General features: G+C 40.0%; 1 protein-coding gene across 7 annotated transcripts in view; it reads left to right on the forward strand.

Moving 5' to 3' along the window:
* The window catches only part of Hecw1 (HECT, C2 and WW domain containing E3 ubiquitin protein ligase 1), a 417,595-nt gene that overhangs the window by 235,448 nt on the left and 160,166 nt on the right, over positions 1–21,981 (forward strand). For all 7 annotated transcript variants that reach the window (XM_058576839.1, XM_058576837.1, XM_058576840.1 and 4 more), the window contains 2 exons: positions 17,046–17,121; positions 20,092–20,261. In XM_058576839.1, the coding sequence (XP_058432822.1) occupies positions 17,046–17,121; positions 20,092–20,261 (246 nt within the window). The remainder of the gene's footprint in view (positions 1–17,045; positions 17,122–20,091; positions 20,262–21,981) is intronic.

Consider the following 21,981-nt stretch of genomic DNA (forward strand, 5'->3'; position numbering starts at 1 on the left):
AACCCAATTCTTTGTCTACTCTTTACTTGCTCCCAGGCAGCAGGAAAGTTCTCCTTTGATCTTAAGACCACAAATCTCAAGGGCCCTTTAGAACTCACTCCCAAAAGCGCTCACCTTTCCCACACTTAGAGTAGGCCACTTCGTACTTTCTTCATTTTCCTCAAACCTACAGCACGCTCTCCCCCCTGTCGCAGTTGATGACCTGCCTTTATTACTGAACAAATTGGGGCTATCAAAATATAACCAATTTGTGCTCCACCACCAAGTCCACTGGCCTGCTGCGTGTGAACTCACGTACTGTACCTCCTTTCCCATCTCAGGCCAGCCTCTCCATGTGAGGACAGGATCCTGTCCTACCTAAGAAAGTTCAATCCTGAAATAAACTCCTCTTTTCTTTTGCAGTGTCAGTTTCTAGTCTCCACTTGATCATTTCCACCACCACATAAAGATGTTGCAGAGAACTCTCTAGTGGCTTTTCTTCATTCACCAATCTTCCATAGCTTTCATATTTTGGGTGGTCTGCCCCCACCTACTATTACCTCCTTCTTTTCTACTCATTTCTGGCCTTCCTTGTCCTCTTTTTGATTCTTGAATACAAGCAGCCGGTTCTTCCTGCAGAGCTTTTGCACTTCCTGTTTCTCTGCTTGGAAACATTCCTCAAGAGATTTAAATTATTCACTTCCTTCCTCCATAGAGGTCTTTCTCTTAAATGTCACCTCCTCAAAAATGTCACCTACCCAAACTAAAGCATTCTCCACATATTTCCAGTCACTCTTTATTTTCATGCATGGTGCTTATGCTGTAATTTTTTGTGTTTGCTCCCCCTGGTAACGTCAGCCTCTGGGGTCAGGAATGTGTCTGTCTGTCCTATTCAAGGGGCTGTTTCTCAGCATCCACTAGAGCAGTACTTAGTACATGGCAGGTGTTCCATAAAACACCTGTATCCTTTGAGCACAGGTTCAAGCTCTGGTTCAGCCGCTTCACAGCCTGAAAGCCTTATGAGGTAAGTCATTTAATATTTTTACCTCAATTTCCAGGTGATTAAAAAAAATAGGACCTGCTTTATAGGACTCTTAAAAGTTTATCTGAAGATGAGATGAAATAATGTCTGCAATGACTTCAACTCCTTCCCACCACGTAGTAAACATGTAGTAAAAGTTATTTAGTATTAAAATTTATGGGAGCTGATTTCATAGCTTTTTCTCTGTGAGACTACTCAAGATTTCTGGTTGCAAAATAGATTTTAGACATCAGTATAATTTGGAGAAGCCAAATGCATAATTGGGCAATCTAGAGAAAGCTCCAAAAATGATGATTTACTGTCTCTAAGTAAGATCTTAATCCCTACATTCAAGATGTTTTCTTTAAAGGAATTCACTTACCCTAGAATTGTATCTGTGTGATAGAGTGATGGATGGATGGATGAATGGATGGATGAACAGACAGACAGAAAGATGGATGGATAAGGAGTAGTTCAAAATTATGGGTGAACTATAATTTTATACTATGAATATTTCTAAGAAAGTAACTTAATACAATTACTATCAATTACTTCTAGAGTGTAAGTAAGTCTTATTATTTAGAAACCCTATCTGAAAATCACAACTTAGACAACCAGAGTAGGAGTCGGCTCACGTCCAGCCTCTGAAAATATGAAAGGAGTGGGTATGAGGTTCTTGGATTACAATCAGCATTTAATGAAAAATCAAGAACTTTCTTGCCATAAGTGAAAGAGGGGGGAGTGTGCGTTCACTTGTCCTGTAGGCACAGGAGGCTCAACACTGACAACATGTAGAGGGACTGCACCAGCCACCGCGTGAGGTGACAATCCCAAGCCCGTTTTTGAATCTTTGTCAGTTTTTCCTAGTTTCTCTCAGGAGATGAGTATTTCTATGTCACATATCACAATGGCACGTCCTGTGCATGACACAGGACAAAAGACATTGCATTAACAAGAAAAACAATGTGTCTTTGCCTAAAATTTGAATATATTTTTACATATTTACATGGGAATACAACTTGGAAATTTTAAAGCAAGTCAGTGAGGGGGAAAGGTTTTTGTGCAAACAAAATTGTTTTATGGGAGGCATGTTTTCGGAAACATCTTTTCATTTAGTGAGGAGTAAACGTCATCACATTTTCCCCATTACACTTGAATGGATAAACCCCACACATCCTCTTTTGGATTATCCCTCAAAATTGCTCCTCCATTCATAGAGAAGGAGTGGGTGGCCAGAAAGAGCTCTGAGCACAATGTAGTTCTTTTCTTTTACCACTGTTTGACCCAGATGGAGCCACCACTGATACACATCCTATAATTTCATTTACTCAAAGGTGTTTCAGTAAATTAATTTAATAACTGCTTTTAAAGGTTGAACTAAAGCAGCATTTTTCCCCCTCCAGTCTCATAGACTTAGATGCAAAGAGCCAACTCTTGTCACTCCTACATCTTCAATCAGGCTTGGTGAAAATGTTCAAAACCCAGCTCTGGAAGGACAATAATTTTGAGGAATTTCATTATCAGTAAGAAAAAGATTCTAAATCCAAAAGGAATACAAAGAAAAGCATTCAGTCAAAGTGACTGCTCTCTGTTCCTCAAACCTTCTTCTAATTAGTCACCAAGTTATTCCTTTTATCACTGAATAGTACTGAGGTCTCCTTCCCTCTCCTACCATCTCCTGGAGCCTCATCATTATTCCCCCAGAGCTATCTCCAGATGACTCTCTCTGCCTGTCTCTTGCCTTCTATGTATTACTACCCTTTGATGTGCACTGGTGTTTTAGTTAGCTTTTTTGCCACTGTGACCAAAAACCCAACAAGAGATGGAGAAACGTTTATTTGGCATTCATGGTTTCAGAGGTCCATAGACAGCCAATTCCATAACTCTGGGCCCAAAGTGAGGCAGCATATCAGGGCAGAAGGGCATGATGGAGGGACAGCAGCTCAGGACATAGCAATCAAGAAGCAGAGAGACAGCTTCTCTTACCAGGGACAAAATATATACCCCAAAGGCCAGTGACCAAGTTCCTCCAGCCATACCCTCCTACTTATAGTTACCACCCAGTTAATTCCTATCAGTGTTTTAATACACTGATTAGGTTAAGGCTCTCATAACCCAATCATTTCACCTCTAAATTTCCTTGCATTGTCTCACATGTAAGCTTTTGGGGGACATCTTATATCTAAACCATAACAACTGCATTTATCTTGGAACTTTAGAACAGACAGATGCCAAGGTCCTGCCTTGGAGGGTCTGACTCACAGGGTCTGGGTGAGGCCTGTGGTAGCCCCTACACCACAGCAGAACAGTCCTTGAATATAAATCTAAGGATTTCACTCCCCTTCCCAAAGCATCTCAATTGTCCACAATGAGTATTACTTCTTAAAGTATACTTTATAATTTAAATAAAAACAATATTTACCAAGAAGCAAAAAACAAATCAAACCTTTAATGATTCCCTCTTGCCTATAGAGTAAAGTTCAAATTTCTCAACATACACTTTTTCGCAATAAAAATAAATAAAACAGAAACAAAACATAAATTAATTAATTTAAATGTCCTGATCATGGAGTTGGAGAATATTATCCTAAACAAAGTAAGCCAATCCCAGAAACCAAAAGCCGAATGTTCTTATAAGAGGAAGCTGAGCTATAATAGGGGTGGGGGGCACAGATGCATGGGGAGAACAGAGGAACTTTGATTGAGCAAAGGGGAAAGAGGGAAAGGGAGGGAGCATGGGGACAGGAAAGATGGTGGAATGACATGAACATCATTACCCTAGGTACAGGTATGACTGCACATGTAGTGCGACTCTACATTGTGTACAACCAGAGAAATGAAAAGTTGGGCTCCATTTGTGTACAATGAATCGAAATGCATTCTAATATCATGTATAACTAATTAGAACATATAAATAATAATTTTAAAAAATTAAATGTACCGATCATGGCAAAACAAGTTCCATTGCCTATCTTCTGCACAGGCTCCCCACACATTCTCACCATATACGCCAACCCAGGATTTGGCAGGAGAAGATGGATGTGTTTCCTCAACACCAAGCTGGGTTTCATTTCTCTGCCCTTTCTGCAGAGATTACCTTGGCCTGAACATCCTTCCTCCACTTTCTCACCTGGCTCCTTACTTCTCACCCAGAGATACCAGTTCAGGAATCCCATCCCTCTAGTAGCCTTCTATGCTCACTACCAACTTCTGCCAGCCCCACCCTGCCCTCTGTGATGTTTAACTGTAAGTGTCAACTAGACAGGGCTAAGGAATGTCCTGGTAGCTGGTAGAACACTATTTCTGGGTGTGTCTGTGACAGTGTTTCTGGAAAAGATTGCCATCGAAAGCTGTAGACTGAGTGAAGATGACCTCACCGATGCAGGTGAGCATCTGCCAATCTGTTGAGGAGTTGAATAGAACAAAAAGGAAGGGTGAGCCGGTTCTGTCTGTTTGAGCGGGGATATCCATCTTCTCCTGCCTTTGGAGACTAGCCTTCAGACAAGGACTTACACAATTGGCTTCCCTAGTTCTTGAGTCTTTGGGCTTGGATTGGAACCACACCATGGCCTTTGTGGGCCTCCAGATTTAAGACAGCAGATTGTGGGACTTCTCAGCCTCCATAATCACATAAGAAATTTCCTCTTAATGAGTCTGTCCCCCAGCTTCATTCCCCTTGGCCTATATATATCTAAGTAATCCTGTTTCTTTGAAGAACCTTTATTAATACACCCTTCCTCCTTCCAGCCCTTCCCCTTAAACTGAACTGAATACACACACACACACACACACTGCCAGCAGATCTCTGCAGCCTCCCAGGCAAACCCTGGCTAGACCTCAGACTAAATCATTTTGCAGCATCTGTTGCCCTGTCAGCTAACAGTCAGTTCCTTAAAGGAAGATGCTACATTCCCAGGGCCTCAGGAGAAATGACAGTGAGCAAGCTCCTTCTGAGATGCTCACAACCTCCCAGTGTCCCCATCTACCTGCTCTTCCCCCCCTCACACACTTTTGTGGCACTGTCCCCCAGCTTCACTCCCCTTGGCTTTTGAAGTTCATTGAAGCATGGTCTGACTTTAGTAAAAGTACCAATGCACAAGCCACTAAATTGTTGCAGTTATGAAAGGAACATGGGGACATAAAAAGATTGTCTCTTGAGAGAGGGATTAACCTTCAAGGAGACTAAAGGAATACGTTTTATACATATTTATGTTACATAAGTGACTCTACATACATGTTTTTAAAACATTGAGAAACACAGGACAAATTTCAGACAGCTACATTTTCAGATAAGGTGGTTAATATATTTTTCTTTACCATCAAAGCATCTTTCCAGATGTTTTAAACTTAAAGCAATGAATCCAATGTTTAATCATGACCTTCTATTTCTTGCTCTACAAAGTGTCTTAAAAGTCTAGAAAGACAGGAGAAATGGTGGGGGTGGTGGCGGGTGGGGGGGGGTGTTCCCTGCCTGCTCCAAAAGGATTTCAGATTGCTTACAGAATACATGAGTGCATACTTTTAGCCAACAAATAGTGAGACTCCAGGATCAGGTGCACTCCATGACCAGGGTAGGCACAGTAGAACAGGGGCTGCAGTTGAGAATTGAGCTCCATGTGTTCAGATAGCTTTTGCCAAAGGAGAAGCAAGGTCAATTACACAGTTCACAGTTCCAGGGGATGAAAACTGGCCAAAGTTACTGATGATAAGTGCAATCATTGTTGGTTCTCCAACCAGGAAGACATTTATCCCAAAGTAAAAGAATACATTGAAAAAGTGTTATGGAGAGAAAAGAAATAGATTGAAGAAGAAAGTGTTCATTTCCTATAGTTGCATAACAAATGATCACAAAGTTCCCTCACAGTTCTTCAGATCAGCAACCCAGCATAGTATGGCTACTTTTTCTGCTTGCTCAGTCTAGTGCATGGTAAATACCTGAAATAACACATCAGCCAGACTGAGATCTCATCTGGAAGTTCCTGGGAAAAGTTTGTTTCAAATTCATTTTTTGTTGGCAGAATTCAGCTCCTGCAGTTGTAGGACTGAGGGGCCTGTTTTCCTTGATGGCTCAGTCCAGGGCCACTCTCAGCAATAAGGGGCTGCCTACAATTCTTGATACATCGCCCTCTTCATCTTCAAGCCAGCAATAGTACATTCAGTCCTTCTCACTTTGAATCTCTGATTTCCTCTCTCTGTATCCACCCAGTCTCCCACATCTGGGCCCAAGATGGAAAGGGTAAAGGTTAGGTACACCTTTGTTTCCTTTGTTTGTTTTTAATACCAGGGATTGAAGCAGGGGCATTTCAATGAGCCACATCTCCAGCCCTTTTTATATTTTTTAATTTTGAAATAGGGTGTCTCTAAGTTGCTTAGGGCCTCACTAAGTTAGTGAGGCTGGCTTTGAACTTGAGTTCCTCCTGTCTCAGCCTCCTAAGCCATAGGCATGCACCACTGCACCTAGCTGTTTCCCTTTTATAAAGTTAGCTGTGACATACAAGGCAACCTAATCCCAGGAGAACTGGCATAGTCCTAGGTTTATGCAGGACATCTACACCACAGAGGCAGGAAATCTTGGGGCTCATCTAAGATTTCTGCCTTAGATGGCTCAGAGGGGTCACCCAGTCCTCCTAAGTTAGGAATTTGGGAATAAAGGAGAGATACTGAGTCTCAAAGGAAGTACCTACAAACCACTGAGATGCATAAAAGTGCCCATGAATAGTTGCAACTTCTAGGTCATCCAGCCTGTGCCCTTGACTCATGCCCTTGTCAGCAAAAGTAACATGAGAGCAATGCAGAAGCCCAGAAAAAGCTGGCCCAAAGTTGTATAACTCCACCCTGTCTCCACCTCGAGCCCAGCCACCTCTCCTATGAGCTGCCAAGTCCATTCATGTCCCAAAGTAATCAAGCAGATGCCCCTAACTTCCTCACGTTTCTCCTCTTTTTTTTTTTTTTGGTAGGGTTGGGGGACAAGTACTGGGAATTTAACCCAGAGACACTTTACCTCTGAGCTATATCCCCAGCCCTGTTTTATTTTAAGACAGAGTCTCACCAAGTTGCTAAATTTCTGAGGCTGGTCTCAACTTGCCACCCTCATGCCTCAGCCTCCTGAGTCACTGGAATTACAGGCATGAGCACTGCACCTGGCTCTCCATCATCTAATGAAACCCTTCTAGAAGTTCTGCATCACTTCCCCACACTTTTCAGCCTTGCTACCCTGAATCTCAAGCTGGGATCCCTCATACCAGGTCTGTAGGGTCAATGATCAACTCCCAAATGAGGATACTTGTCAGCTCTTACTGGGGCTGATAGGTGAGTGTGGATGCTAGCTACCCATAAGCCTCCTGCACTGTGCTTTTTAAAAAAATTTCTCTAAAGACAGGTTTTGTTGATAAATAAAATAGCATCTTGACATAGATTTCTTAAAAAGCTAGGAATAGAAAAACGTGGACAAGTCTACCAGAATATTAAATTAATTCAGATGAGGGTGGCATGCCAGACAGTACATTTGTCTTCCTGAAGTTTGTGTCTATAATAGAGCCTGGATGCACAGAAAAATTATCCAGCTATGTGAAAGGCAGAGATAGTTCCAGAACTGCCTTTGGTTCCTTCTTTTCTTCATAGCAACTTCTTGTATTTAAACCACCAGCCCTCATTCCCTCAGTCCCTCTCAATCCCTCCCCACAGCTACTTCCCCTCTCCCCACAACCAACCCCCAGCCAGACCCCTCTTCAGGCTGGCAGTGAGCACCTCAAGGTTGTGGATATCCAAGGCTCTTCCTGTCCTACCTTTTTCTAAGTCATGGAGGATAGAAGTCTTTCTCTATGGTCTTTATTCATCAAAACTACTATGGTGTTAGTGACTATCTGATTAAAGGACTCTGGGATTCCTCTCTTTTAAGGAGAAAATAGATACTTCATATAGAAAACTTTCACTCTTTCTTCTGCTTATATATTCACTCCACAATCAACTAGAATAACAGGTTGCTATAGTTTTTATCTTAAATGTTTCCCAAAGGCCTCTATGTTAACTGTTTGGTCCCCAGCTTGGCAATATTGGGAGGTGATAAATCTTTAAGAAATAGGGCCTAGTAGGAGATCTAGTTAGTAGGGATATGGCCTTAATGGAGATAATGGAACCTCAGCCCCTCCTTCTTCCTCTGTTCAACTTTCCCATCATGAGGTAAAGAGCTGTGCTTCATCATATGCTCCCCACCCTGACGTACCACCTCACCACAGGTACAAAAGCAATAGGGCCAACTGACCATGGACTGAAATCTCCAAACTATGAGCGAATATAACCTGTTCTCTTTATAAGTTGATGTGTCTGATATTTATTATAGCAACAGAAAGCTGATGAACTCACAGGGTCCTTTTTAGATGTTTTAAATATGTTTAGACATGGAGAAAATGTTTACAATAGCAAGATATTTAAGTAGGAAACTTTTTTTAAAGGATACAAATATACTATATAAATAACACAAAGGTTTAGACACAGATCAATGCTTTTTGTTGGTTTTAAGGGTATGGCCTATTTAGAACTCATCCGAGGTAGACCAAAATATCCAACAAAAGGAAATGAATTTCCCCTCCACTGTGAATTAAGGGTTCAATTTCTGGGCTCTGGCCCCTGTGTGTCTGGTACAATCAGCTAGGTGACCTCAAGCAATTTTTTTATTGGCCTGTTTATGCTTCCTGTTCCTCATCTACAAAGAAAAAAATCAACTACGAGACAATCTGCTTATGTACTTTTTTATTTTTTTTAATTTTCTATTTCACAAGCCCCTTATTAATACTGGATGGGTATTATTATTATTCATTTAAAAGATCAGAGACTAGATAACAATATAAATACACAACAATCGATGTTGATCTAATTTAGAGCATTTATTAGGTGCCAGGCTTTGTGCTAAGAGTTTATGCACATTATCTCGTTCAATTCTCAGGAGAACTCAGTGAGATGAGTTCTATTACGATCTCCATTTGATAGAAAAACAAAACAGCAGCAAAAATAAACTGAGCATTAGATCAATTGATTGTCCTGCCCTAAGCCACACAGTCTGAGGAGCTGGCAGAGAAATGGCAGCACTGGCCCCAGCTTGCCTGTCTCTCAACACCATATTGTACACCTGCCTATGCCCACTTCCACAGATTCCCCCCCCCCCCAGCATCTGTCTACTCCTGATCTGGGAAATTCAACATCCATGCCTAAATTTTCAATTTCTTTGTAAAGAACTAATATAAAATATTACTTGATTATTATGTTATATGCAATCTACTTTAGGTCAATGGCCAATATAAAATATTTCAATGAACTTCTATTGTAAGGATGGCAGATTCAAGAGCTTCCAGGGAGCCAGGCCAGTATCATCAAATCCAAGGTACCATGAATCGTAAGACCAATCATTGATTTTCTTACCACTAAGCTAGAAAAACCTTTGCAATTCAAATTGCAAGATCCACCAGTGGTCAGCCAGACTCTGATTTCAGGAGCCTTCAAATGTGAAACAATGGGTGTTTTAGAATTGATAAAACACAGTCACAGAGGCCTGGTAAGTTGTGGTGCTTCTCATGAAGACTGCTGTTTCTCAGCTTCAGCTGCTTGGTGCTGGAAAATCTGATTCTTTTTTAAGTTTGAGAAGTCTACATTTTAGTGAGGCTTTCCTGTTTAAAAACAAATACTACACTTGGAACTATTTTTTTTTTTTCAAAAAAATCAAATACTCCATGAGCCAAAGCAAAAGTGTCCGCGGAACATACAGCCTGCAGCCTTACCTGTGGCCAGTGGGGTCCTCTTAATTAATAAAGCCAGGTTAGAATGATTGACCCACAGAGAATGGGGGAAAACTGGGTAATAGTCATCCAGACAATAAAGTAAGATGAGGTGGACTAAGATGCAGTGATGGGGATGCAAAGAAGATTATTTGTCCCTTATGGATGGTGCAGTCCCAACCGTGACTGAGGGGTTTCCAGCAGAGTGGAAACAGTTTTGAGGGTTAGTTAGAGACAACTCTAAAATATCTGTTCTTCCATTACCCTTAAGTGCTTCTCGAAGCAGCAGCATCACCTGGGAACTTCTAAGAAACACCGACTCAGGGTTCCTCCCCAGACTTAAAAAGTCAGCCATTATGGGGTGGGACCTATGATCTGTGTTTTATGAAGTCCTTCAGGTGATTCTGGTTTAATTTGGAGACCCTCTACACTAGGGCAAATATAGTGATTTAACTATTTTTTAAGCAGACTGGGGATGTAGCTCAATGGTAGAGTACTTACCTAGCATCATAAGGTTTAATCCTCAGTGTGGGAAGGGAGATACCAAGAATCATTAGGAAACATCCAGTATTTGATTAATTTAGCTAGCATTCTCATTAGCACACTGCTTCTCACACATTCTCATATCTTTTCAGTCAGCCAAATGATGAGTATCTCAAACAGCACCCCTTTGCCCAAAGCAGATTTACCCTTGGTGCTAAAATCTTGCAATCCTGTGTGGCCAAAAGCAGTCAGAGTAAAGAAAATCATTCCTAACAAATTAACACATTATTTCCAACTTGCACCATAAAAACTGTAAGAGAAATACCTCATTTTTTCCCATCCATCTCTTTTTCCTAAGGAGCCCTGAATTTGGAAAGCCTGTACCTTACCTTCAGAGCAATAAAGAAAGCAGGAGCTGGGAAGACTCTGGGAGTCAGTTTAGGAATAGCAGCTTCAGAAATCAGAAGAGAGCAGGGAGAATAGGAACAAAAAAAGCAAAATATAAGCAAAGGAGAGAAGAGCTGTCAGCCTGGGTGTGACGAAATGGCCCCAAGGGGTTGGTTAATGGAGGAGGCTCCTGCAACTCTTGTACTATTTAAACCAGGTGAACCAGACATTGAGTCATCCCTGGTGAATTTTGGGAAGTCACTGAATTGTTCTGAGCTCTGCCTTCACATTTGTAAATGGGGAGATGGGGACAGAGGGTGAAAAATGCCTAATTCTCTACAATTAAAATAGTATGTATGGAAGAACTGGCTCTGTACTTGGCACATAATTAGTGCTTATCTTCTTGCTGCTTTGATGAGTCCTTGAAGTCTTTCAACTCAGGGAAGGAGATGCCTTGAATGCAGTTGATTTAGAGAGTTTTACGATTTTTTCTTTCTTTCTTTTTTTTTTTTTTTTTTTTTGGTCCCTAAATGTGACTTGATCCTTTAGTTGATAGGCCTCTCTATTGGATACCTTGAAATGAGCTGCTTTACTGCTTAACAGTCATTTTATGAGACTATAACAAGAGAAATTTATTTGAAGGCATTCTATAAACATTTGTATTGTATATTGTTCACAATTTGCTCATTTGAACATTTCAGAAATTTGGAACTATAAGCAGAACTAGGACACTGGATTGGTTTTTTTTGTTGTTGTTTTTTGTTTTGTTTTGTTTTTTTCTTTTTGGTCACAGAGCTATATTTACTTATTCCTTCTGAAACATTTATCATAATCATGAGAAGATATTAGTTGAAACCTTATCATCTGTAATCTTATATATCTGGAATGGAAAATGAAGTATTCCATCAAGTTAACATTTAATAACAATTTGTGAAAACAAATTCAACATTTTAAGTCTTAAATAGAAAATATTACAGGCAAGTAAAATTTTAATTTATAGATATATAAAATTGATGAGGGGTCTGGGGGTATAGCTCAATGGTAAAGCATTTGCCTACCATGCTTGGAGGCCCCGGATGATTGGTTTGAATTCATTTTAAACATATTTTAAATGGATGTGGACTAATTATACAGTTGTGTGGGGCAAAGTGTGATCTTTCAATATGTGTATATAATGTGTAATCATTAGATTGTGATAATTGGCATCTATTACCTTAGATACTTATCATCACTCGGTGATGGGAACATTCAAAATTCTCTCTAATAGCTATTTTGAAATATTAGTTGTTGACAAGCATAATTATTCTACTATGCTATAGAACATTAGAAGTTATTCCTGATATCCAGCTGCATCCCTGTTCCTAATGCCATCTTGTCTCCCTTTCTCCCCACACCCCTCCTCGACTCAGGCAATCACTAGTCCACTCTGCACTTCTATGAGGTCAAATTTAACTTCCACATTTAAATGAGAGCATGATATTTCTCTTTCTGTGTCTGACTTATTTCACAATGTCTTTTACTTCCATCCATGTTACCACAAATGACAGAATTTCATTCTTTTTATGACTAAATAATATAGCATTGAAGGACTTAAAGCTGTACTATCTCAAAATTTACCAAATTGGTATGTTGATTTTTTTTTCAAGCTGAAATCACTTGAGGGACAGTAACTTTGGAAAGGGCCATTTGACCTATCTTTCCCTGGCTGCAACAAGATTCTCTTGAAAGGGCTTTCCTTCACATACCAAGGCTGGAAAATAGCCTTGATCACTAAAAGCTGGTAATGGGGCTACAATAAACCTAAATAAGCAAACTTATTACCTTATCTTCCACCAGCTTCTGCATCCCCTCAGCCCCCTTTATCTTTTAGCTACATCCTTAGCATTGACTGCCCTAGCCAGAGTTCCATCTGCCCTGTCATCCTTCACAAATTTATTATTCTTTGTCTAAAAAGTATAAAAGTATACTTTACTCATTTCTTGAGACTTCACTCTTTTGTAAAGATGTATATATATGTGTGTAAATGTAATAAAACTTTTTTACTTTTCTCTTGTTAATCCGCTTTTTTTTATTGGATTCCTAGATATAGCCAAAGAGTCCACATAGGCACTAAGGAGGGTAGAGGAAATCTCTCTCACACCTACAGTGTATATATACTACATTTTCTTTATCCATTCATCCATCAGTCAGATTTTGTTTTTTAAAGGTGGTTTAGAGGCACTTCTGATTATTTAATAGATTTTTATCTTGAAGGCAAAATATGTTGAACTCATAAGGAATCTTTGATCAAAATGGAAAGATCAACTTTGATCTTATCTATTATCTTTGAACTTAATTCCCTGCTTTGGACTGCTGATATGAAACAGCTTGGATTTTTTTTATTCATAATGTAAATACTACTTTGCCCCTGATTTTTAGATTCCATTGAAGTCATGGAGACTTGTGCTTTTCATTTTTAGGTGAATCAGAATTATGTGGACCAGATAAATAGATAAAGGCTCAGTGAAGCCATGAACTTCAATTTCTGGCAACATTTTCAACTTGGTTTTCGATAACTAGAGCCTTGTAGGAGAAAGAATTCTGTAATCATTTGAGGATAATCATGGGTGTGTAAATGAAATTACCACATCAAAATCAACCATAACTTGGCCAGGGTCCTGTAGGAAGTGCCACATATATTACAAGGAGAGTCTCCAGCTTTGACCCCAAGGAGCAAACCCAGAACTCAACTATTCTGGGATGCAGTTCAGAGAGTTCTTTGAAATCTCCTCCTTTAGCTACAAAATGCATGCTCATTTTACATTTAACTTTATGTTTTTATGTCTATTTTTAAAAATAAAAAGCTTTACTTAAAATTTTGAGTAAAATTGATGCTTCAAGGCAGACACTCTTCCCCCTGGGCACATCCACCTACCTCTAGGAATGAAAGTGCCCATCTGAGAAGTCCTGGGAGGCTGGAAGGTGGAAGAAGTAGGCCATCATGCATATATGACTGAGTGATTAGACACAGTTGAGTATTTTTAGAAACAGCCTCATCTTTCATGCAGTGATACTGTGAAAAGAAAAGGTAGAATCTGAATAATGTGGTAGAGAGCAAAGGCTGAAGTAGCCTTGTCAACAGAGCTAAAAGTCTCCCTACTGTTGAAACAGAAGTCTCCCCTTCCACCTGCCACTAGAGTTGAAAGCCCTGATAGCAACTCTGCTTTCCTGAACTGCATTTTGATGTTTGTTCCAAAGCCATGCAAATTCATACTTAAAACTTTTACAAGACAGCATGAGAATGGGAGTAAGAGAGATGCATCTGATTTAACCCCAAAGGCCTTAATTCAACTCCAAGATCCTTGCCAGTTCCCTAGGGAATCATCTGCACACCACCAACAGGCTTGGTTAGGAATCTGCTAAGCCATTTGCCGAGTAGGCTTTGTTGTGGAAACATTTATGAGTGACTGCCAGAGCTGTGTCTGAGATGCAGGGGCAGCCTGACCCAGCTCCAAGTGACTGGAATAACAATCAGACCTTGGACACAAACCAAAGGGAATGTGTCAGACCTGAGCAGACAAGCAATATCCCTACATCCCTGATGTCCCCACCTCTCTACCTCAGGTCACTTCAGGGTGAAGCTATTTTGGCCGAGCCTTCATGTCACTCTCACAGTCAACAAACCATAGTAGAGTCTGTCTGAGTGCAGCAGATTTCTCAACCTCGAACGTGTCTCTGCAGCTCATCTCCAACAAGAAGTCGGAGTGTCCAGCCTTCCCAGGCCCGGGCAGACATTTTTACTTCCTGGAAAATAATTGTCACAGCTACTATTGTTTCCACTTTTATATCATCAGACTGGGGCTCAGGTGATGTTGTAAATAACATTAATGAAAAGCCAAGTTTTGATAGAATTTTAGGGAGTCTTAAATAATATGAGTTTCCCTTCTGAGCTTCTAAAAACTTTAGTACTTTTTTTCTGTTGATAGACACAATTTTTTTTAATTCTCCAACTTTTAACTGATACATAAAACAGCATGTTTATGGATTACCCTGTGATGTTTCAATACATGTGTACACTGTGTATAATGCTTAAATCAGGGTAAACACATCTATCTCCTTAGATATTTATCATTTATAGTGAGAACATGTAAAATCCTTTTTTCTAACTCTTTGAAATATACAATACATTATTATCATCTATACTCACTCTACTGGACAGGAGCACTCCAGAACTTCTTATTTCTATCTAACTGTAACTTAGTGCCCATTGATCAACCTTTCCCCACTACTTCCTCTCTCCTGCTTTAATGCAATAAAGATTAAAAAAAATAGCAACAACAACACCAAAAAACCCTCTTTGTGCATAGCCTGAATAGCCAGCAAAAGAATGCTTAAATAAAAAGAACAAAAATATGCATGCTTTTAAAAGGAAGGAATCAATATAGTGTCCTTTGTTATCATTGCACATTTTAGCAATAAGTTAATTTTAGCCTGGCATGATATAGGCAGTTTAATCCACACCTTTTAAAAATGTAAATTGAATCCATTCACTATAAACTTGTATTTTTACAAGGCTCTGTGAAAATGATGGTTTTTTGAAGTTTCCTCAAAGAACTTATATATTAAGAAGAAGACAGGTAAGTATGGCAATTTTTAAGCTAGCATTAGGAACCAAAGACTTCAACAATTCGTTCTGTCTTGGTTAGGCAAGTATAGCACTGTAAGGGAGTTCATCCTGCCTAGGTCACCTATTACCTTTGCCCAGGCAGAGTTGAAAAAGAAGAAAATTACATAACATTAAGGGATTTTGAAGCCCTGATTGTTCCCGGGAGGACTGGCCATTTAAAGAGTTAAGGATTGGCCTATCCTGAGAATGTAGTCTCATTTATTTGTTGGTCATTTCTCTGTGTCGGCCAATCAATGGGAAGAAGAAACACAAATTAGAAAGGAATGGTTAGTCAGCTTTGCATTTCTGTGACCAGAATACTTGGCAAGAACAACTTAGAGGAGGAAAGATTTATTTTGGCTCATGGTTTCAGAGGATTCTGTGGTCAGCCAGCTTCAAGCAGAAACATCATTGTGGAAGAGCATGGTGGCGGAAAGCTGCTCAGTTCATGGCAGCCTGGAAGGATAGTAGCCAAACTCATCAACCCCAGCTACGTCTTACTCTGTTTCTTTATTATCAAATGGGAGTCTAAAAGTCAGAAATCTGTTGAAGAGTTTGACAAGCTCCTATCTCGCTTGATGCCAAGCCCCACTGCATGTGCCACCCCCATTGGTTCTCTCTGCTGAGCAGCCCAGCATCACTGAGATGCACCTCACACCTGAGGCTAGCAAGATTTGCCTGCAGAGTGTAGCCAAGCTTACAGGTCTACCAGGGATGCCTATTTCAACAGGAAGAAGTAGTCTAAAAACCCCTTCTTATTCCCTTGAGCTGAAGCTGTGAGACCTAGCAATTTACAATCATTAATCTCAGGAGGTTTACAGGAACATTCAATCACACCATCAAGAACACTCAGAGAGGAGAGAAACAGAATAAACCCAAACAATCTACAAAGGGACTTTGAATAAGAGATTATTGGATTTTCCATTTTTTCCCCTTCTTCAGTACAGATTATCTTCTTAAAAATGGATACTGTGCAGATTTACTTGATACTCAGATTTTTAAAATTTGTTTTCTGTAAACAAAACATGTTCAAAGGTATCTAGGAAGAGTTAATTCTGCTTTGGAATTAATACTTAAAAATCCTTTCTGAGAAAAGTTTTCCTAGGAGAGAATGGAAACCAGGACTCAAGCAGTTTTGATTAACCAATCTATGTATATTAAACAATGTTTGCAAATACCTGCAAGACTGTAGATAATCCATGTAACAATTATGTTCTGAAATTTCCCAGGAAAGCAATTAATTAAATTAGAGAGACTTCAGAGTAACTTCTTAATGCCATGTTCCGGTTCCTCCCTAATGAACAGTTTCCTGGAAATCCCTAAATAATAATAATAAGTGGAGATACAGCAGTTTAACACTGCACTTTCCTAAATGAAAACACATTATAATTACAATAGTGAACATTTATTGACCTATCATTCTACGGCCTTAGGCCCTGCCTTAATAAATACTTTTTGCAAATTTGAATCCGAAAAGGCATTGTTTGCATAAATAGTTACAAAGGAACTATAATATCACAGTAATTATGTTTGTTGATTTCTCTGAAAAGTACCCCTCACTCCCATTCACAGATCCTCCCTTATCAGGGAAGATTAGGTTTCCAGCTTATTTTAATCAATGGTTGTCCAGTGAAATCACAATACTGCTCTCTTCCTTGTCTGTATTTGGAGAAATAACAGTGATTTAGCCTGTTTGTGTTGGATTGTGAGTCTCTGTTTCAATGCTTGTTTTTCTTGTCTCCCATTTCCCTTCTTCTTACAGATTTTTAAAAGCATTGGCTCTGATGAGACCGTCCAAGGGCAAGGAAGTCGGAGGCTGATCAGCTTTTCTCTCTCAGGTATGTGTTGTTCACCTAGAAGCCTTGTGAAAAGAATGAGAATGTCAATCAAGAGTAGGAGGCCCCTTCAATTCGACTCTAACCTACAAGTTACAAGTTACTCAACCTCTCTGTTTCTTGAATTCCCCATCTGTAAAGCTAACATAAAAAGTAATCTACTCAGTTCCCCTTGACCTAATGAAGATAATGGAGCATTCAGTAAGTAACAAATGTAAAAGCACTTTGAGGTGATGGGAATGGAAGATGCTCTTCTGCTTTTCCTCCAAGATCAAGTATCAATAATTGAGAGTTTACAAAGGGAAAATTGGGGAGAGCCAGGGGAGAAGCAGCGAACCCTTCCTTTGTCTAATAAAACTTCCAGTGGACCCCAGTTAATAAAACAGATAAAACCATTTCAAAAAGCACATTCATGGAAAAAGAAGTGGAATCCAAATAAATTCTTCTAATTTAGTTCATAGTATTTTAGCTAATAGTTGAGTAAGTTAATTGTTAGTTTTTGTGAATGGACTATGGTTCTATACTATCTTAACAGTGGGGAAAACTAGATAAAGGATGGGTAGGGCATCTGTGCATCTTCTTTGCGACTCTTCTATAAATCTGAAATCATTTCAAAATTAAAAGTTTAAAAGAAGTCCTGAGCAACTTTGTTTAAAATGATATGTGAGGCTCAAGACTTCACATACTCCATTCCAACTCAGTGGGCTCTAAGAGAACAAAATGCCATGAAGCCCAAGGACTCTGTGGAGCACAATTTGAAAACTACAACCTTAACTTGTCAAATCAACAAATGTTACAGACCATGAATGTCAGAGATCAGAGAATAGGATACTTTATGCTTGAGCCTCCTTGGGAGATGGACAGCAATCTGGGGCTTTTCAAATAAAAGTGAGCCCAGTAGAGCAAATGAGTGTCTAAAGATCCATTGACAATATTAGCATGTGTCTGTCCAGGTTGAAAAAAGTGAGGGAAAAAAAGAACTCAAAAATTTGGTTATTACTAGATTAAATCAAACAACTTGTGACTTGTCATTCTCATGTTCTTGTAAAATGGTTGAGAAACAACAATTATTAATGCCAATCTCCAAAAAAAAGTAGGAATAAGGAATCCTACACAATTGTGTACAAGAAACCAAGAGGAATTTTCCCTAACCAAAACTCCAGTGACATCCTATAGCCCAAGAGGCATGCCATGCAGGGCAGCAGAGCAGGAATAGGGAAGGGACAAAGTCTCAATTCCTTTATCCCCATTTTGCTTCTGACTTGCAGACCTGAGCTCACAGACCTTCCAGAGTAAATAAAACCCTTTCACTCCAACATGCTTCACAGACCTGATAAGATATCAATGGAGCTTATCTCCAATAGTCTCACAATATATTATTTTTCTTACACTTAATCCAAAACAGTTCCCAGCAATGAAATGTGACTGGTGACATAAAGTTGGTAGCTAAAGGAGAAAGCCTGAAATGGTAATGAAGCTCTAACACTCAGTAGGTATATATGCCTCTGTGTGTTTATTTCACTATGTTTGTTTAGGGAAAAAATGCTGCTGGAAGTATCAAAATGAATTCTATGATTCAGAGAAAGACAATATCGAAAGATCAGCTAACCTATAGCTAAGCAAAGTCTGTGAAGCATCAAAAAATTACTAGATGTACAAGTGTACCCTTTTCCCCACATCCTCGCCAGCACTTGTTGTTGTTTGACTTCATAATGGCTGCCAATCTTACTGGAGTGAGATGGTATCTTAGGGTGGTTTTGATTTGCATTTCTCTGACAGCTAGAGATGTTGAGCATTTTTTCATGTACTTGTTGATTGACTGTATGTCCTCCTCTGAGAAGTGTCTGTTCAGGTCCTTGGACTGCAGATTGGTGCAGCCAATTTGGAAAGCAGTATGGAGATTTCTTGGAAAGCTGGGAATGGAGCCACCATTTGACCCAGCTATTCCCCTTCTTGGTCTATTCCCTAAAGACCTAAAAAGAGCATGCTACAGGGACACTGCTACATCGATGTTCATAGCAGCACAGTTCACAATAGCAAGACTGTGGAACCAACCTAGATGCCCTTCAATAGACAAATGGATAAAAAAAATGTGGCATTTATACACAATGGAGTATTACTCTGCATTAAAAAATGACAAAATCATAGAATTTACAGGGAAATGGATGGCATTAGAGCAGATTATGCTAAGTGAAGCTAGCCAATCCCTAAAAAACAAATGCCAAATGTCTTCTTTGATATAAGGAGAGTAACTAAGATCAGAGTAGGGACGAAGAGCAGGAGAAGAAGATTAACATTTAACAGGGATGAGAGGTGGGAGGGAAAGGGAGAGAGAAGGGAAATTGCATGGTAATGGAAGGAGACCCTCAGGGTTATACAGTGGAGGGGGTAGAGAGAGAGGAGGGGAGGGGAGGGGAGAGGTGGGGAGGGGGGAGGGGGGAGGATGGGAAAGGCAGCGGAGCACAACAGACACTAGTATGGCAATATGTAAATCAATGGATGTGTAACTGATGTGATTCTGCAATCTGTGTATGGGGTGAAGGTGGGAGTTCATAACCCACTTGAATCAAAGTGTGGAATATGATATGTCAAGAAATTTGTAATGTTTTGAACAACCCACAATAAAAAATTAAAAATAAAAAAAAAATTACTAGATGCTGGTCATGTCTGAGTAGTTGGATTCATTTATTACAAGGACTTCTCACCAAAAAGCAATTTAGTATATACACTAGTAAATGCTCCAAATATATGGAATCAAATGTCCCATAACATATGCTAGTAAATTTTCCAAAAATAGAGGGATGTGTCTCCAGATAGACTCATCCATCCATGTTTGTAATCAGGTAAAAAATATTCCAAAATTTGAAAAGATTTTTCCACATTTTAGATGGACTTTTCTCTTTCTATAATGCCCGATATGCTATTTAACCTCATTAAAACATACTTCAATTAAAATATTGCTCTATTTTATAGATTTCCAGGCGATGGGATTGAAGAAAGGGATGTTTTTCAACCCAGACCCTTATCTGAAGATTTCTATTCAGCCTGGGAAGCACAGCATCTTCCCTGCCCTTCCTCACCATGGACAGGAGAGGAGATCCAAGATCATAGGCAACACAGTGAACCCCATCTGGCAGGCGGAGGTAAGTGCCAGAAGCCCTAAAAGGGGGTCTAAGGAACATAGCCAAGTGACTGACCCTAACCTTAAAGCTTATGTGATTTTCTCTTCTTTTATGGGGCCTTAGGTTCTGGGGGTATCCCCCTGGCTCTGAGACTTCTGGTCTTGGGAAGGAGCTGCATTCTCTGTAGATTGCTGCTCTTAGGGATCTAATCCAGGCTGTCCATTGACCTTGGATCTAATCAAGGCTGTACTTTTGACCTCTGCCTTATACTCTATCCACTGTCTTTCCTGGAGCCTCCCTGCTCCTTCATCCACACAGTTTGCTGAAGCCTGAGAGTTAGGCAGCCAAATGGGTTGTGACAGCCGCTCTCAGTAACCTCTGATTCAGAACCTGTGCCTGCAAGCAGGATACACTTTCTCTGTGCCCTTTGTGTGGGAGAAGGAAGAAAAGTGTACTCAGCTGAGACTCGCAGTTTCTCACAGCTCTTCCTATGCATGTGGTCTTCAAGCAAGAATGCCCAAAGGCGTATGTAGCACTCTAAACCAGTTGCACAGATCCTAAAATTATCAGGTTCCTGAGACCGGTAAATTAATGAGTCCTAGAGTATTCCTGATTGTGTTACATATCATATTGCTTGATTTAAACAGTTATGAAATCTAATCACTTATCCATCTTGGTGGTCTGAACAGTTCCAGGCAGATTGTTAAGAGTGGTGAACAGTTTGATTCATCTGATAAGGCGCTTCTCTACTTCTGAATGTGTCTCCTCTGCCTGCCAGGAGATATGGGATTCCTCAACAAAGTCACATGTCAGACTTGACTGTATAATGACTAAGTCCTCTCCTAGAGACATGCAGAGAGTTGTCACAACCCATTTGGCTGCCTAACTCTCAGGCTTCAGCTTGAAGTTACAACCAGCAAACTGTGTGGATGAAGGAGCAGGGAGGCTCCAGGAAAGACAGTGGATAGAGTATAAGGCAGAGGTCAAAAGTACAGTTTTTTGCCAGGCACAGTGGTACACGCCTGTAATTCTAGCGGCTCTGGAGGCTAACACAGGACAATTGCAAGTTCAAAGCCAGTGTCAGCATCTTAGCAAGGACCTAAGCAACTTAAGGAGGACCTAAACAACTTCACGAGACCCTGTCATAAAATAAAAAATAAAAAGGGTTGGGGATGTGGCTCAGTGGTTAAGTGCCTCTGGGTACCATCTCCAATACAAAAAAAAAAAAAGGTACAGCTTTTCAATCACACAGACCAAGGTTCAAATCCCAGCTTAGCCAGTTAAGTTTTGTAGATGTGAGAGACCTATGATCCTCTATTAGAGGCTTGGATTCTCCTCATCTGCCTGTGACTGATGGAGATGTGCTCCTGCTCATGGCACTTGTTTCAGACAAGATTACATCCTTTATTATTCAGAACAGACCCCCTCGGAGGTAGAACTTTCAAGCATCCTTGACAAGAAAATGTAATTAGAATTTGGGAGCGGACCTGTTTCATTGTCTCTTAAATTATACCACCTCCTTCCTCAGCTTAATGACCCCTCTCCTGGGCTTCACAGAAGAGCTCCATTAGAGCTCAGAAGTGGGCATAGGGGAAATAGAGCTGTACTTAAGCGTGCTACTAGCTTTAGTTATCAACAGATTCTAAAACAGTGTCCTCAGCATGAAATAATGAATCTTAAATCATTTTTTCCTTTAGTCCTGGTTATTCTCACCAATTACTTCTGGACTCTTCACTGCATT

This window comes from Marmota monax, unplaced genomic scaffold, assembly GCF_021218885.2.
Source record: "Marmota monax isolate L192 unplaced genomic scaffold, Marmota_monax_Labrador192_F-V1.1 WCK01_AAM20220418_F8-fsc00109, whole genome shotgun sequence".
NCBI lineage: Eukaryota > Metazoa > Chordata > Mammalia > Rodentia > Sciuridae > Marmota > Marmota monax.